The sequence below is a fragment of the Zosterops lateralis genome, assembly GCF_965231275.1.
Source record: "Zosterops lateralis genome assembly, chromosome: 10".
Taxonomy (NCBI): Eukaryota; Metazoa; Chordata; class Aves; order Passeriformes; family Zosteropidae; genus Zosterops; species Zosterops lateralis.
In genome coordinates this window covers 20076068-20092261 of record NC_139770.1, presented here as the reverse complement: position 1 = coordinate 20092261, position 16194 = coordinate 20076068, and the positions used below count along the sequence as shown (strand labels likewise).

The 16194-nt window shown below is 47.5% G+C and overlaps 2 protein-coding genes across 5 annotated transcripts in view; one reads left to right on the top strand and one right to left on the bottom strand.

The window, feature by feature from the left end:
• Nucleotides 1–693: 693 nt before the first annotated feature.
• DBR1 (debranching RNA lariats 1) lies at nt 694–8202 on the bottom strand (the record flags this gene model as incomplete). The annotated part of the gene is made up of 8 exons (XM_083868482.1): nt 694–3037; nt 3546–3691; nt 4947–5027; nt 5859–6083; nt 6479–6564; nt 7620–7700; nt 7795–7919; nt 8006–8202. The coding sequence occupies 8 exons, from the start codon at nt 8200–8202 to the stop codon at nt 2362–2364; spliced, it is 1617 nt and encodes a 538-aa protein (XP_083724608.1). The 3' UTR covers nt 694–2361.
• Nucleotides 8203–10630: 2428 nt separating this feature from the next.
• The window catches only part of PPP2R3A (protein phosphatase 2 regulatory subunit B''alpha), a 56169-nt gene continuing 50605 nt past the window's right edge, over nt 10631–16194 (top strand). The window contains exon 1 of one of the 4 annotated variants that reach the window (XM_083868479.1): nt 10631–10802. The gene's annotated coding sequence lies outside the window, so the exon portion shown is untranslated. The other 3 variants (XM_083868480.1, XM_083868478.1, XM_083868481.1) reach the window with 3 other exon arrangements.

Sequence of the window (16194 nt, the reverse complement as noted above, 5' to 3'; positions counted from 1 at the left end):
AGCAGGTAAACACTTTTCTCAAGCACTGGTAACAGCAAAAACAGTTTTAGACTAAATACACACGCTGAAAAAAACTGCAATAAAAGGGTTGTACAGAGAAACATTTCCCAGAGGTTTCTCCTCAAAACTTCAAAAGTTTTCAGAGATACTCTAAATCTTTATAAGGAGAACTGGCGACTCTGGGTCTTAAAAGCCAACTGAAATTTGGCAGCATTCCCTAGAGTTTTCCATACTTTTTGAAGTATATGGCCTTCAATGGAGAAGCTCAGGGCTTCTACTGATTCCTCCTTGCAGCAGAGAATCTTGCCAACAGGGAAAATCTATAATGGATGAAAGCAAGGTAGGAGAGGACACTGCAAACTGCAAAGAGGGTGTGAACAACTGCAAGAAAGGGAACAGCAACTCTAAGAGGTCAGACACGATTCACAGTCAAAAAACATTTATGTTCACTCTATTTATCAGCTGCACTCTGCTCAATGGATGCTGAAATACTTTATAAAAAAAGTATTAAAAGGTTGAAAAAAATATTATATCTTGTCCAAGTCTCCTGCCTTCTAGAAACACATTTATCAGAAGGAAGGGGAGGCATGGGACAACACAGGACAGGACAGTTTGTTTTAAAAACACAAGGAATCAGACTGTAAAGTCTATTACACGCAAGATACATCTTCTATCTCAGTGCAGAGACCAGAATTTATATTTAAAATACTTTATTTCCATTATAGTGTTCAGAACATGTTAAGATTTTACCATTACAGACCCAGGACCCTTGTAGAGACTCATCTGCTTCAATAACTTACCTGACAGTTCACAGCCCTTTAACATACCCTGAGTGTCACACCTGGGTTACTCCCAGTTTTTCCTCATACCTCAGCACAGCTCTTTCAGTGGCTGTTCTGACAGATGAGCTGTTAATTGAACTGTTGAGAGCATTAATTATGCCCTTTTCTAGCCCTTGAATACTTAACATGTTTAGTTTTTGTAGTGAACTGATTGACAGGAGAGGAAGCAAGATGAACCCCAGACCATGGAAGTGATATAAGGACAAAATTCCCGACCCTGATACACAGCTCACACTCAGGGATGCATTTCACTCACTGTTCTCTGTTCCTGTCAGGATGGTTTCTCCTTCACACTGCCTGTGCCTTGGAGGAGGAAAAACACAGGAGCTACTTCTGCTCTCCAGGCAGCACGGCCATGAGGAATTCCATCTAAGAATTCCATCTGTCAGGAAGGCTAATGAGTCTAATGACATATGCTTGAAAACATTGTAATTTTCATTAATTCACTGTGTTTTATCCCTATCGCCTCTTAGGCCAAAGGAGTGCCATTTAATAATTCAGGGGAAAAAAAAAATAAAACTTCCAAGTGAGTTTCTATTCTGTTCTCCCTCAGCTGAAGATTACAAAGGTGCTTTGGAAGATTCTAAATCCAGTTTTAAGAGTTCAGCAAGTTACTGCTACAGAAATGACAAGTGAAAAGTGACACTAATGATAATGGGAGGTGTTACTGTCTCAGGCAACTTATACACCCACTGCCTTGTATGAACACAAAAGACAGCCCTAATTAGTCAGAGTTGAGACAGTGGTGGTGTCCACATTTAGAAAGCTGTCCTTCCTAACTACTTCCATTTTAAGATATTGTTCCCAAGTTTTAAGAAACAAACAAAAAAAAAGAGTTTTTAAAACCAGAGATACACTCTTCCATGGTCCCCATAAAACCGTCATCCTCCAAATCAAGAGACTTGGTTTGTTGTCAGAACTGTAATTAAAAGCCAATCCTGGACAATACATATTGTTTTGTGTATGACCACAAAGTTTTCTGTGGCGTGACTATCACCGGAAATAAAAATCTTCATTCTTCTATTGCTGTTTTGTTATCATGGGAATTCTATTTTCCAATTTCATTCATAGGGTTATTGCGTATGCTATTTTGTATTAATAGTTCAGTATAAAATAAGACAAAACCAATAAAATAAAATCATTCAGTCTTGTAAGTCAGACATCCTCTCACTTGGACTCAGGCTACAGTTTAAGAGTTCTTGTTAAACAAGCACGTTGAGTCTTGTTCAGCTGAAGATACAAGAGTGTACACCATACACCAAGAACTGAAGCAAAATCAAGGATATATGAGCTTTACATCCTTTGACAAAGTACTTTGTTGGAAAAGTCTCAGCTTCTTTCTTTGATGTCTGTTCTGGGTAAACCACCTTCTCTGTGAGAAGTACATCCAGCCTTTGAGCTTAGGAAAGTAACACGGGTAAGCTCACATGACATTAAAAGCACGCACGGTCCACTACAACTCTCAACACCTTCCCACAGAAAGGCTGAGAGAGACCTTAGTCACACACCCTGGGAGGTATTAATCTGTTTTATCCTCATCCTCTGCAGCATAGATAGCTTGGTTCCTTCTCTTGATTTTTTTAACACCGCTGTTCCCATTTTCATCACCACTAATGCGCTTTAATGACCTCTCAGTGGAGCTCTTTTCCTCCACCTGCTTGTTCCCTCCAGACTTCTCCAGTTCCTCATTGTTGGAGTCCATGGCATCATCAGATGACACTGCCATGGAGTCTGGCATGATCCGGATGTCGGAGAAGCTTGTGGAGAACTCAGGAGGGTGATCAGGAGAGGGATCTACAGAACATGTACTCAAGTCCTCATCGCCACCTTCTTCATCCAGCATTATCTCATCTGGATTAAAGGATGAGAGGCCAGAATTATCTGTATTGTATTCACTGGGTTCCTCTGCTGACCCAGTACTGTCCATGTCCTCCTCCTCCTCCTCTTCACATTCACCTCGCCCTGAGCTCTCTTCTTTAGCCTGCTGGATCCTGTCATTGATGTCAGTGAGGCCAAACTGGGCACAGAACTCAGTGGTCTGTGGATTGATGGTATGAACTGGCTCCATGTTTTTTTGGGGCTTGCTGGGATCGTAACAAGCAGCTGTCAATGTGAAGTTGCAAGGAATTTTGAGGTCATGGTTCAGCTCTTCTAACACCTCTTTAATGGCTTCTTCTGACACACTGTAGTCCCACCTAAACAAGTGGATAAAGTTTAAACAAGTGCAGCAAGACAAAAGGTACGGTCTGTTCCCACTGCAGAGTGCAGCCTTCAAAGATGGATAATAAATTCATCTTACAAAAGATACTTTATTCCTCAAGTGTTTTTTCAGGAAGGTTTTCATTTTCTTTTGGTCAGTACTGAGAGACCCTTCTCCCCACCAAGGATTAGTGTATTATGTCAACCCATGCCCATAACCCAGCCTGATTTTCAGCCTCATGGTGTACTTTGTGTCCCTCAAATGCTGTATCTAAGTTTGGAAAACAAAACTAACTAACTGCCCAGGTAGAGCAGTAAAGAAGTTGTATCCTTTTGACTACATCTTTTGTCAACATCCCCTTTTTTTTCCAAGGCATTTAGCAAGTCCTACAGGCATCACAGGCTGCAGAACAGAAACACAACTCCAATATAACTTACTTCCAGTCCAGAAAATCAAACAAACAAACCAACCACACTTTCATCTCTATTTTGCAGACAACTTACTTGGCATGGAGGCCATTCTTTTCAGGCATATTCCAGGTGCTCTGGGTGACATTGACAAGACTATTGGTGGCCTTGAGGACTGCAATCCACTCGGCATCATACTCCAGCGAGTCACCTGCATTGGGATCATGCTCCACATCTATTATCTACTTACAAACACAGAAAACAGATAAAGTGAGTTATTTCTCTTGACACCAGAATCTGATTAAAGTTTCAAATGTTACTTTCACTGTACAGAATTTTAATGAAATCCAAAGTACACTGAGCTGGTAGTATCAACCAAACAAGTCCTCTCAAGCCAGCCCCCCCAAGAGGCTAACAAAGGACAATCAGTAACAATAAAAAAGGCATTCCTGAATTTCAGCTTACAGCAATTAAAAAGCAGAACACATTCCCTCCCTTATTGCCAGCAACTGGAGAGTGATGCAACTTAGAAATAGACTTTGCCTGCTCCTAGCTTCATGCTGCCTTTTGTTGGAGGTTAGGAATTTTTTACTTTTTACTGTTATTCTTTTTCTCATATCTTTGCCTGAAAGCCCCATAATTTAAAAGTTAGAATAATTTGGAGGGTAGGGGGTCATATTTTCTATTCCAAAGGAAGTTCCTGCCTTTCTTGGCAGACATTTCTCTTTCAAACCAAGATACTTCTAAGTTGATACAAACTAAGAATTGACAGGAACAGTCATTCTGCTGTATGAACACCCACTCTTAGCACAGCTATGAATTAAGAGGAAATATTTTTAAACTCTTTAATGATAAATTGAAATTCAGATCTCTTTGTCTTCAGTGACATTAACCCAAATCAAATCATTTGGGTTAGCCAAAGCCCTAGTCAGACTCTAACTTTAGATACTCCATAAAGTAATTAAACCCTCCATGCTGCTGAGGAAAGTACAAATCCAGTTTTGTTATAGGATTTTTAAGTCTGGACTAGCACTCATGTTCCTTTGCATGGATAGAGCCCATCCTCATACTCTCTTCCACCTTTGAAAGTAGTTACCAGGGCAAATGGATCCCACCACACATCCAAAGGACAGACAATTAACCACTTTTCCCTTGGGATGATGAATAAAACCAACTCTAAGACTAATAAAACACTTGAGTGCGTTATCAGCATTATCATTATCAGCAGCTCACTCTCAGAGCAAACTGTTTTAGACTCATCCATTGAAGTCAGGGACTTGTTCTAAGCTGGATGGAAATGGTAGGATTAAGGAAACACTGTGCCTACACATGGTCTGCCTAGTTCAGGACAAAATCTTACAAAGATCATTCCATACAATCAGCATTCCTAGTTTCTTTAAAATTCCTCCACTTAGCAGCACTATTCTTCATCTTCTATCTAAGAACAGCACTATCAGTTCAAACAAACAAAATACTTAAAGTGAACACGTTCATCACCTGCAGGAAGTCTCTGTGTGGCAAGCATTTATCCAGAGCCAGAAACTTGGTTGCTTTTGGTAACTCTTCTTTGGAGTTTGCCTAGGAAGCAAATGGTGTTAACACAATCATTAGCACTTGTGTGAAATCTGACTATTCTAAACAAGCTACATAGACAGGATTAAAGGTATAATTTGTACAGAAAAATAATTTCTGAAATAGAAAATTAGCAGGGACAAACAGAAGGATAGATTTCACTGGGAGTCTAACAGGAAGCAGGATGCAGATGATAGCAAGATAAAGCAAGAGCTACATTTCAGCACTAACCAAGGCAGCTGAGCACATCCAGCCTTGGAGCAAAAAGAAAAACTGTAACTTAATTTGAAACAGATTTGTTGAGCCTACAAGGTCTGGAGTTACATTTTTACATATAAATAAATTGCAAATAGGAACTGCACTGGCACAAATTCAGGAATAACTATTTCAACTACAGGCTGTTTTTTGGCTTAACTCCGAGCTACCAGACCTGCAAAGAGCTGAACTACAGAGATCCTCCCACCCTCAGGTAATCACCTTCTTCAATCACTCCCTTATCACCTTTTTTTGAAGTTATCTCCTTTTTCTCACCTATTTTGAAGTTGGCTGCTTCCCCAGCAGAGCAGGAGAGTGCTGGTCTATACAGTTAAATTAACAAGTTCCAAGAACAATAGCTATTTCATGCTGTTCCTGAAGATTAGGGAGTTACACCCTTCAATTATAACATCTCTTTAATTTACACAAAACTTTAGTCCTAACACCCCTTAACCTTTCAGGGTTTTAAATGAGTTTTAAAAACAAAAATCACTAAATTGCTTTTCTGGACATGACTACCTGCACTAGATTTCTAAACTGGGCCTGGGACACAAACATCCTTCACTTTCTGTCCCCCTTTACCTCGTGTTGCATGAAAGCTGCAAATTTAACGTGGAGATGTGCTGAGAACCAGTAGGTGGGTTTCAGGTGCTGCAGGAGCTCTGAGGCAGCAGGGCTTCCCAACGTGTTGCTCTCCACTTCTTGCCGGAAGAAAGATTTCATTCTGAGGAGCTGCTTCTTGTTCCCATAGTGATAGATGCTCCTTGGCCAGTCGTGTGACATGAATATATCCATGGGACGCTTCAGCTGTCGGCCCAAAAAGCACATGGCATAAATACAACATATTGGCAAAGAAGTTTAGAAATTACTTGAGGCAGCCAGCTGTGCTTTATAGTGCCTTATAAAAGAGTTCATACCATCACCAGAAGTCAGGCACTCAGAGGAAATCATAGTAGAGAGCAAGTCCTCTGCCCACAATCAAAGGCATCTTCTCCCTCATGAAATTTTTAAAAGCTTTATTTAAAAGGGATAATGACTAAGCACAATATTCCTCCTCGAAGGATACACCCATCAGATGTCTGATCAATGTGTTAAAGCATGTTTTGGTTCAATATTAACCATACCTGATCAGAGTAGCTTTAACTTCCTACTTCTAAATTAATGAAAATTACCCTTGTTTAAAAAATAGGGTTCTCACTGACCTGTTTGAGTTTGAAGACTTCAATATTCCTCACATGGTAAGCACTTCTGATGGTCTGCTGGTTGTATGGTGGGCACTCGAAGTGGCCTGAAATGTTGGAAACAAGAATAGTTGCCTGAATCACTAATTCTCTTCTACTCAGCAGCTTTTTGGGGTCACACAGGCACTCAGAGTAATCCCAAACACAAGGCTGTGATTTTTCATGGTTATTCAGAGTGCTGCCACCCACCATGAAACTACAGCTCAACAGGTTCAGCAGCAGCCTAAAGATCCCTGTCACTGCCCACAGGCACCACAGGCTCCGGAAGCAGCAATATGCACCCTGACAAAAGGGATGAGTTTCCAACTTTGCCTTAGGATGAAAAACATGAATGCCTAGCATAGCTCCTACATACTCTACAGAATTAACAGAAAAATTGGTTTTTTAGTTATTGCCAAAAGAATATTGTCTCATCTCCCTCATGCAATATTCAAGCATATGAAGTAACCCCTTGATGACAGCAAATTTAATCAGTATTGACAGATATTACACAGAATCAAGTTTTCTAGAAAACTGGCTCAGTACTTTGCAATTTGAAAGCTACTGCAAAGCTTCTCTGAAGCCGTTTATAGCACAGTACAGTAACCGCAAGGACCACTCTTTCAAGTGCTAAGGTCAGAAAGAATAAACCATCTTCTACTCAGTGACATGGAGTATCATCTATGACATGATTTTTGCCACCCTTCCCAGGAAGAACTCTTAAATACACACTCACATTGATTTATTAAAAACCAGGAGGAACGGGATGTACTGACCCTAAGCCTCAGGGCAGGACAATACACTTATATAGTGTCACAGTTACAAACTGACTGTTTCACTCCAAGAAAATCAAACAGTGCTGCACTGCATGCTGAAAGGACCCTGCCATGGAAAAATCAACACCGTTCCAACAACGCTCCAACGGCGCCTTGCTTCCTGCTGTGGTCAGCGGGCAGTACGGATTCACCTCGTAACTCCAGAAAAATCCGTGCATTGAACCACGGGTGGTTTCCAGGCTAAGAGTCGGCTCGGGGCTGAGCACAGGCAGCTCCTCACACCCCGGCGCGGCCCCGGCTCTCCCCTCCCCTCCCTGCCCGCCCCGCCGGCCCCGCCGCCCCGGTACCTTTCCGGTAGTCGTGAGACTTGAAGATGCCCGAGATGCCGCCGATCCTGACGCCGCGGAACCGCACCACGCCCGCGTAACCTGCGGGACAGGGAGGGCGGTCACGGAGGGGCCCGGGCAGGGCAGGGGCGCGGGGAATTGCCAGGGGACCGGGACAGGAGCGGAGGGACCCTACCCAAGTAGTAGATGTTGGGCGCGACCCACCCGCCGTAGGGCAGCTCCTGCAGGTGATTGGAAGCCTCGTGGTTGCCGCCGATGAACACGGTGAGCACCGGGGCTTTCTTCTCGCCCGAGTAGTACCTGCGGAGACACGGCAGCTGCTGGACCCGGCCAAGCCCGCGGGGGTCGGGCCGGGGGCCGGGCCGGGCCGGGCCGGCGGCGCTCACCGGTAGAAGGTCTGCATGTGCCGGTACTTGGCCGGCACGGCCATACACCGCAGGTCCGCCTCGTTGCGCACGGCCTGGAAGTCGCCGCAGCAGAGCAGCAGGTCGGGCCGCACGTTGTGGCGCCGCTGCAGCAGCTCCAGCGTCTCGTACATCTTGTCCAGGGCGCCGTGGCAGCACCCGGCCACCGCCACCTTCATCGCCGCCCTCGCTGTGCCTGCGCGCCTTCCGGGTCACCGCCGCGCGCGCCCTGCGTCACCTCCCCGCGCGCCTCTGCGTCACCGCCGCGCCTGCGCCCTGTGGGGGACACGGCTGGGAGGGGCACGGGCTGAGGGGACACAGCGGGCCCGGGGCGTGGGGACCTGGGGACCGGGGCCCGCCCCTTTGTCACCGCTGCCCGCGGGCTGCCGAGAGCCCTGCCCTGAGCGACCCTGCCCGGCCACCTCCCGTGGTCCCCTCCCGCCCTGCCCGAGCCGGGAGGCCGTACCCGGTGACATCCGATGGTCCCTTCCAGCCTTGCCCGTTCCTCACAGAAAGGGGGGCCAGGCGTTGGAATGCGCTGCCCGGGAAGGTGGAGAATCACCGTCCCTGGAGCTGTTCTGGAGCGAGTTCAGAGCAGGGAGCGGAGCCGGGGAAGGGTCACCAGTCCGAGGAGCAGCTCAGGGAGCTGGGGGGGCTCAGCCTGGAGAAAAGGAGGCTCAGGGGGACTTTCCTGCTCTCCACAACTCCCCGTGACAGGAGGGTGCAGCCGTGGGGAGCTGGGCCCTGCTCCCAGGGAACGAGGGACAGGACAGGAGGACGTGGCCTCAAGCTGCACTTGAGGAGAGGTTTAGGCTGGGCATCAGGAGGAATTCCTTCATGTAAACGATGATTAAACAGTAGGAAACGGGCAGGGCAGGGAGGTGGTGAAGTCCCCATCCCTGGAGGTGTTTACGGAAAGACCGCAGGCGGCACTCAGTGCCCTGGTCACGGTGGGGATCGGCCACAGACTGAATTCGATGATCTCAGAGGTCTTTGCCAACCTCAGTGATCGACTCTGTGATTCTGTAGCCGGCCAGTGGGACCTTCATTCCGGGCAGTAACACTGGCACAGCGATGAGCACCACGGCGATAACTGGTCAGGAAGGCTCGTCACACTCACAGAGCGGGGCTGTCCAGGGCAGGAGCCCCTGTGGGGTCCTCGGGCTGCACAAGGATTGCACAAGGAGGGGTGTCCCGGTACCACAGCACCCGCCGAGCACCGCCCGCACTCCTCGGCCAGCCCTGTGGGGAGCAGCACAAGCTCTGTGTGGTTGTCCCTCACTGCGTGGCTCACAGACCACAGAGTGGTGGTAAAGCAGCACGAGCAGTGGCTGTGAACGCTTCCACCTGGCGTTTGAGCTGATGAAAGAGACGGGGCCAGTTCACCCTCAGGCAGCCGGGTCTTTTAGCATAGCCAAGCGCTGCCTTCTGTAACTTTGTAGCACACAGGGACAGGAAAAATCAGTGATGCCACCAGGGCAAGCGCGTAGGAGGCGGGGTGAGAAATCGGGTATCTCCCCTTTTCCTTACGGACTGACCGGCTCCTCGTTGGAGAACACTGATTCCTGCTTTGGAAAGGCAGTGGATTGGATTGTAGTACACCCGCTCCAGACTTTTTCCACTTCAAGACTGGTTTGGAGGTTTTTTTTAAGTCTTGGGATTGAACAAAATTGCAAGGACACAGTTAAGCATTAACTTGCTACTGCCTCCCCTATAATCACGGAACAAAGTAGACATTCCTGTTCCCCCATGGTGGCAAGCATTACATAATGGCCTCTCTTTAGATACTAAGAAAATATGAGTGTTGTCTCCTACATTTCATAATTTCACAATGTTGCATTACTCTGTGTACTTTGGGGCTCATCCAAGCCCAGCTGAAGTGAAGGGGAAAATTCCTCTGGCTTCCAAACCCCACAAGTCTCCAAGGGGAAACCACACATGGGAGAGCACTTTGCATGCACTTGGCTCTTTCACTAACTTTGGTCAGATCTACCTGGAGTAGTGCAAGAACTCATCAGTCCAGGACCTCTCCTGGGAAAGCTTTCCAGCCCTCTGGCAAAGAAGAGCAACCTCTTGCATTTGCCATTTCTCAGACTTCCTGAAAGGAAGGGAGCGAGAGACAGAAAAGGTCCATGAATCTCTGGAAGATACCACCTTAGCCAGGGTACACCATCTCAAGGGACTTCCTGAGACACCTGCCCACACAAATTCATCCCCAGCCAGGCAAGGTAAACTGTTACTGTAATTGTATTTCCTGAGTTTGTTGGCTCAGGCTCATTTCTTATATTCCATGTGCCACTTATCCCAAGGGAACTGATGCACAATAGAGTCTATAAAGTTGGGCTTCTTTTATGTCATAGTATTTTAGTATTTGTACACTACTCATGATGCATCTCAATATCTGTAATTAAACTCAGTGTTCACTGAGAAAAACTGCTCTGACCTTTCCAGAGCACAAAGGAAATTAGCCATGCTGCTGTTTACAGGGTAAGTGGCAGCGAGTTAATGCTTAACTATGTTATTGTAATTTTGTTCAGTCCTTCAAGATTGTTTGAAAACCCATGTGACGGAAGCACAGCTCTCCTCCAGCACATGACTGACCCATGTTTGGCCTTGGATTGGGTTTTGCAGTCACAGTCTCTTGCCCCAGTTGCCTCTGCATGTATCTTGTGCCTGAATGTCCAGTCCTGCAGCAGAGGACCGAGTGCACATCCTGTCCTGCATGAATGGCCAGGGAACTGTGAGGCCAAGAGGGAAAAGTCCCAACAAGCAAACTCAGGTCAGTAAATCACTTGGGTAGGAGATATTTGCCCTTTTGGATGTTGCCTGCCTGCACTGACCAGTAAGTAATGTTTTCTTCCTGAGCTGACTATGGTAGTTTAGTACCATGAAAGTAGTTTTTCTCTGTGAAGAAATGAAGAATAAAAGGCATCTGAAGGGGCTGTGGATGACAGAGTTGCTTCCCTTATCTCTGAGAAGGGGACGAGAAGAGCTTTTGAAGACTTTTCTGTCAAGTGCTTCCTAGTGTTTTTAGAGTATATTAACAGGTTTCTAGCATGATTTACACATTATTAAGATGAAGAGAAACAGCAAAAGGGAGGCATCTGTATTTGACTTTTGGGGAGGGATAGCACAGCTGAGAAGGGAGGTACAAGGAGAAGTGCTGGGAGACAGTGTTTGTGATGTAGAGGGAGATAGACTGGAGTGCAAGAGACAAATCTGATGTGTTCCAGCAGAGATTTTGAGCTGCTCCTGTAAGCTGTGAGGGCATGTGAGGTGGCAGGAAGGTATGTGTGTGCAACTGAAGGGAGGGGCTGCTGCAACCAGACAAGACTAAAAGCTCCCTTAGGAAAAGGCTCCACGAGGCCTGAATATCACATGGCTTACCTGCAGCTGTATCCAGGTGTCTTTGGGCATCTCCTCCTCTAGATCGTGTCTGCTGATTGCAACATGATCTGCACTGCAGCAACAGAGCTGCCAACGCAGGGCCTGTTCCAGTTCTCTGTTCCAGCTACACCAACAGGGCTCTTTCCTCCTTAATTTGTACCTTTTGCCAAGGGCACTGCTTTGCTGGAGGGCACTACTGATGGCCTCCAGCCAATGAGGGCTGGAAGCTGTCTGGAGGAAGAGATGAAGCAACCCTCAGTAAATTTGCAGATGGCATCAAGCTGGTTGGGAGTGTTGATCTGCTCAAGGGCAGGAAGGCTCTGCAGGGAGACCTGGACAGACTCGATCAAAGGACTGAGGACAGCAGCGTGAGGTTCAGTAAGGTCAAGGGCAACATCCTGCACTTGGCTTACAGCAACCTCCTGCAGCTCCAGCCTGGGGCAGGGGTGGCTTGAGAGCTGCTCAGCAGGAAGGGACTCTCAGGTGCTGGTCAACAGCAGCTGGATATGAGCTAGCAGTGTGGCCAAGAAGGCCAGTGGTCTCCTGGCCTGTATCAAGAGCATTGTAGCCAGCAGGACTAGGGAAGCCATTCCTCCCCTGTACTCAGCATTGGTGAGGCTGCACTGCATTCAGTTCTGGACCCTTCACCTCTAAAAAGACATTGAGGGGCTGTAGCATGTTCAGAGAAGGGCAACAAGGCTCGGGAAGGGTCTAGAAAATGTGCCCCATGAGGAAAAGCTGAGGGAGCTGGGTTTGTTTAGCTTGAAGAAGGCTCGGGGTGGACCTCATCGCTCTGCACAACTCCCCAACATGAGGCTGTAGTGAAGTGGGGCCGGTCCCTGCAGCGAGAGACAGGAGGAAATGGCCCTAAGGCAAGACAGAGGAGATTCAGATTAGCTGTTAGGAAAAAAAAAAAAATCACTGTTTGAGCAGCCAGGCATTGGAATAGATTGCCAGGTAGGTGAGGAGTCAGGAGGTGACTTGGTTGGTGGAGGTGTACAAGAGGCGTCTGGATCTGGCGCTGCCTGATGTGGTTTAGGCGTTACAGTGGCAGCGCTGGCTGCACGGCCGCCTGGAAGATCTCGGAGGTCTCTTCCAACCTTGACGATTCCGTGATTCCGTAAGGGCGTTGGTGCCGTTCCCGAGCGAAAACACCCCCCGCGGTGGCGGTGGCGGCAGAGCCGCGGGCGGGGCCGGGCGCGGACCGGCCGTGGGGCGGCTCGGGGCTTTCGGAGGCGGGCCCGCCCCCCGCCCCCCGGCCCGCGGCGCTGGGCGGGCCCGGCCGTGCGGAAGGGGCGGCCGGGACGGCGGCGGAGCGCGCCCGGCGGCGGGAGCGGCGCGGGGCATGGGACGGGACGGGGCGCTGCCCGGCGGGTACGAGCGGGCTGGGCGCGGGGCCGTGCGGGGCAGTGGGCGGGGCGGTGCGGCGGGGCCCGGGGCGGGGGCCGGGGCGGTGTCTGCGGGCGAGCAGCCGGCGCGGGGGTCCCGGGTGGGCTCCGGCGCGGTTTGGAGGGTCTGGCGGGGTGTGCCGCGGGCGGTGCGGGCCGGCGGGGCCGGGCACAGGCGGGAGGCGATGCTCGCCCCGCACGCACTGAGGCACCGGCGCTCCGCGCTGTCCCGGGCCGGGCTGTGAGCTGTCCCCGGAGACTTGTCCCCAGGGGGGAGGCGTAGCGGGTTCTGAGCACAGCGCCTTCCCAGCCTGGGCTGGCCCGGAGGTGTTGACTGTTGAGAGCCGGAGGTTAACTCCGGTGAGGGGTCCTCGAGCTGTTCTCTTTCTGTGGCCACTTGCCCCAGTACCCTGGGTGGCTGGACCTGCCATTAGCTTCACTGCCGCAGTGAATGAATACGTGGTCGTGAAAGCAGTATTTAATTTTTTCCCCCCGATGTATTTCTTCTCGAGAAAGAAAGGGAACAGCTTTGGCTACCAGACTCCTTGGTTCACGGGCAGATGAATTCGAGATTAAGTTGAGCATAAACTTGTGAAACTGAGTTTGAATAACGAGTGGATTGATTTATGAAGGAGGTGTTCCTGCCGGAGTAATTCTCTCTGCAGGTCATCAGACCGCGTTGGTATCAAGTAATGTAAATATTTTTAAGCCTGGGACTAATTATACTACCTCTCTTTTTCCTGCTGAAGAAGGAAAGCCTGGGAGGTGTGCTGTTCTGTGCTCCCATCTTTGCAGAAATGCAGGCTAGGGAAGGATTCCAGGGGCAGATAGTCCTCCAAGCTGTTGAAGTGCTGTCTGCATGTTTTTCTTGGTGGTGGTCTCATGGCTTTAGTTCACATTATGTGATGCCTGCTTCAGGACATAACTCTTTCAAAATTTACTTAACCATTTCTTTAAGTCACCTTCTCTCTTGAAAATTTTTTGTCAACCTCTCAAGCTTGGCAGGTCTTCTCTCTCAGGTTGTGTAGGGGGAGGTTATTTTAATGAGAACTTTGAGGAGATTGTCAGTACTGTTAGACTTTGTTATGTAAAATTATGTGTTTAATGTCTGCTGGATTCTGAGAAATTGAAGAATGAGACGGTGGTGGGTTGTTTGGGTTTTTTCCCAGTATTTATGTATCCGGAAAGGGTAACACTGTATCAGTTGCAACTGATTTATACGTGCCTGAAAGTGAAAAGAAAAGTTGAAGTTCCCTGGTGGCACATGGCCAGTTTCTATTACCTGGACCTTTGCAACCGCTGTCGTGTCTTATTATTTTGTACTTGTAATTTGCACAGAGGTGCAATGTTAAAGGTAGCTGTGGGCAAAGCTCCTCAAATTACAGCTGACTGATTTGTGAATGCCAAACACTGCAGAGATTTTCTGGTAAAGCACCTATTTCATTTCCTTCAGCTGCAACCTGTGGAGCAGGTGATGAATAATGTGGCTCAGGCGGTTCAGAAAGCTCTGTGGTGGAGCCCTGCTGGCTGACACTCACTGCTGGTAGCCCTGGAGGTATAAATATGATGCTGCATGGTGGAATTTGTTTTTCCTTTTTTTTTATGGGTGGGGTGAGTATTGGCTGGTGGTTTTTTGTTTTTAGTAAGGACCGTTCTCCATAGAGAACTTCTCTGCCCTTGAATTAGACAGAAAACCTGACTTGAAGTAACTGTGAACTTGGCATGTCCTGGTGCAGGACAGAGTTTGCTCTTCCTTCATTGTGTAAATGTTTTCCAGTATTGATTTGACTTAAATGAGTGCCTGTTCTTCTTCTCCCTAAGACCAGGCTTTCTCCTGTTACACTTAGCTTTTCTGAAGGTTCAGTTAGAGCTTAGATCCTGCTCTCCAATTCTGTCAGAAACGAGACAGCAAAGTAGAACTGTGGGAGGAGGGGAATCTTCTCATCCATAATTAATGTAGTTGAGTGCTGTCATAAGGAACTGTTTTCACGTGTGTTCTGGGACAAGGTTTTTCCAGCGCAAAATTCACTGTTGTATTTCCTCTGCTGCTTATGTCCCTGGGTCTGGTTTGTGGAATTTCTGAGCTAGGACTGCCAGGGCAGATGTGACTAAGCAGGTGCTTTGCTTTGACCATATGAAACACTCCCTAATGTCACATAATTTGGAAAATTAGGGCTTGAGCACCAGAAACAGGTTTATTCTCTTTGTAGGGGAAAATGAGGATAATACTGGAAAATATTATCACTGTTAGTAATTAACAATGTTAACAATTAATCAGTGTTTGATTGGCATCCAAATACTCTGTTGATGGAGAAATGAATAATTCTGAGTGCAGAATAGTTTATAGGTAGGATGCAGGAGGCAATACCTGAGGTCATACATCTAAAACATGAGCTAGTTAAAAATGACTTCATTTTAATGAATATGCAGCTTCACGAATGTGTGCACAGCTGTCCACCTAAAGTGAGGGAATCTTTGCATTTACCTCGTTTTCTGCTTGTTTGTTTTTAACCTGTGTGTATTACTCTTCTTTTTAATCTGCTTCTATTTGAATACACAGGAAAAAGAGAGAAATTATGGAAGTCCTCTTTGCTTTGTTGTTGTTTTGTAAATCTCTCTGGGTTGATAAATACACAGGAGAAACAATTTCCTCAATTTTACTAGCACATCAGGTTAAAACGGCTTTAGTTTTCCTTGGTGGAGGATGGGGGCCAGAAAAGTTATGCTCCCTTAGATTGTGCATTGCTTTGAGCACAGTGCTCTGTGCCTCTAGGGTGGCACAAAAATCTGTAGCAGTGCCAGGCTTGTTGGATGCCGGGACGTGCTGCACCTTTTGGTGTAATTCATTGCATTTCGACAGCTGCTGCTGTTCCCAGCTGGAGATGGAGGCTGGCAGGAATGGGCTTGTGGAAGGGATGGCTGGTGGGAATGGCAGCTCTTGGCTCCTGGGACTGTGCCTCAGAGGAGAGGGGGGGAATGCAGCACAGAGTGGGCGCTTTTCTGTGTCACTGTGCTCATCGCTGACCCATGGAATAGCTGTAGTACTCCTGCTAGGGCCAGTTATGGGCTGTGGACTGAGGCTGCCCTGGAGACATGGCCTGTCACCTTAGACAAAGAGAATTTTACCCAAAATTTTGAATGCCTGAGAGCTTGAGTGTCTCCATTGCGATACATGGAAGACCTGAAGAAGTTAGATATGTCAGCAATGAGAAATGCATGAGCTCTGAATAGATGGGCAATAAATGAAAGCAGTTTTTTTTGTTTAGTTGTTACTAAATTAGAAGTGTATTTATTCTGCAGACCACTAGCAGATGGCTACTCTGCTACAGGAGAAATTTAACTTCTAAGTAAGTTTCCAAAAATGGTTTCAGGGAATCTGTAAATTGTAACCTCAGT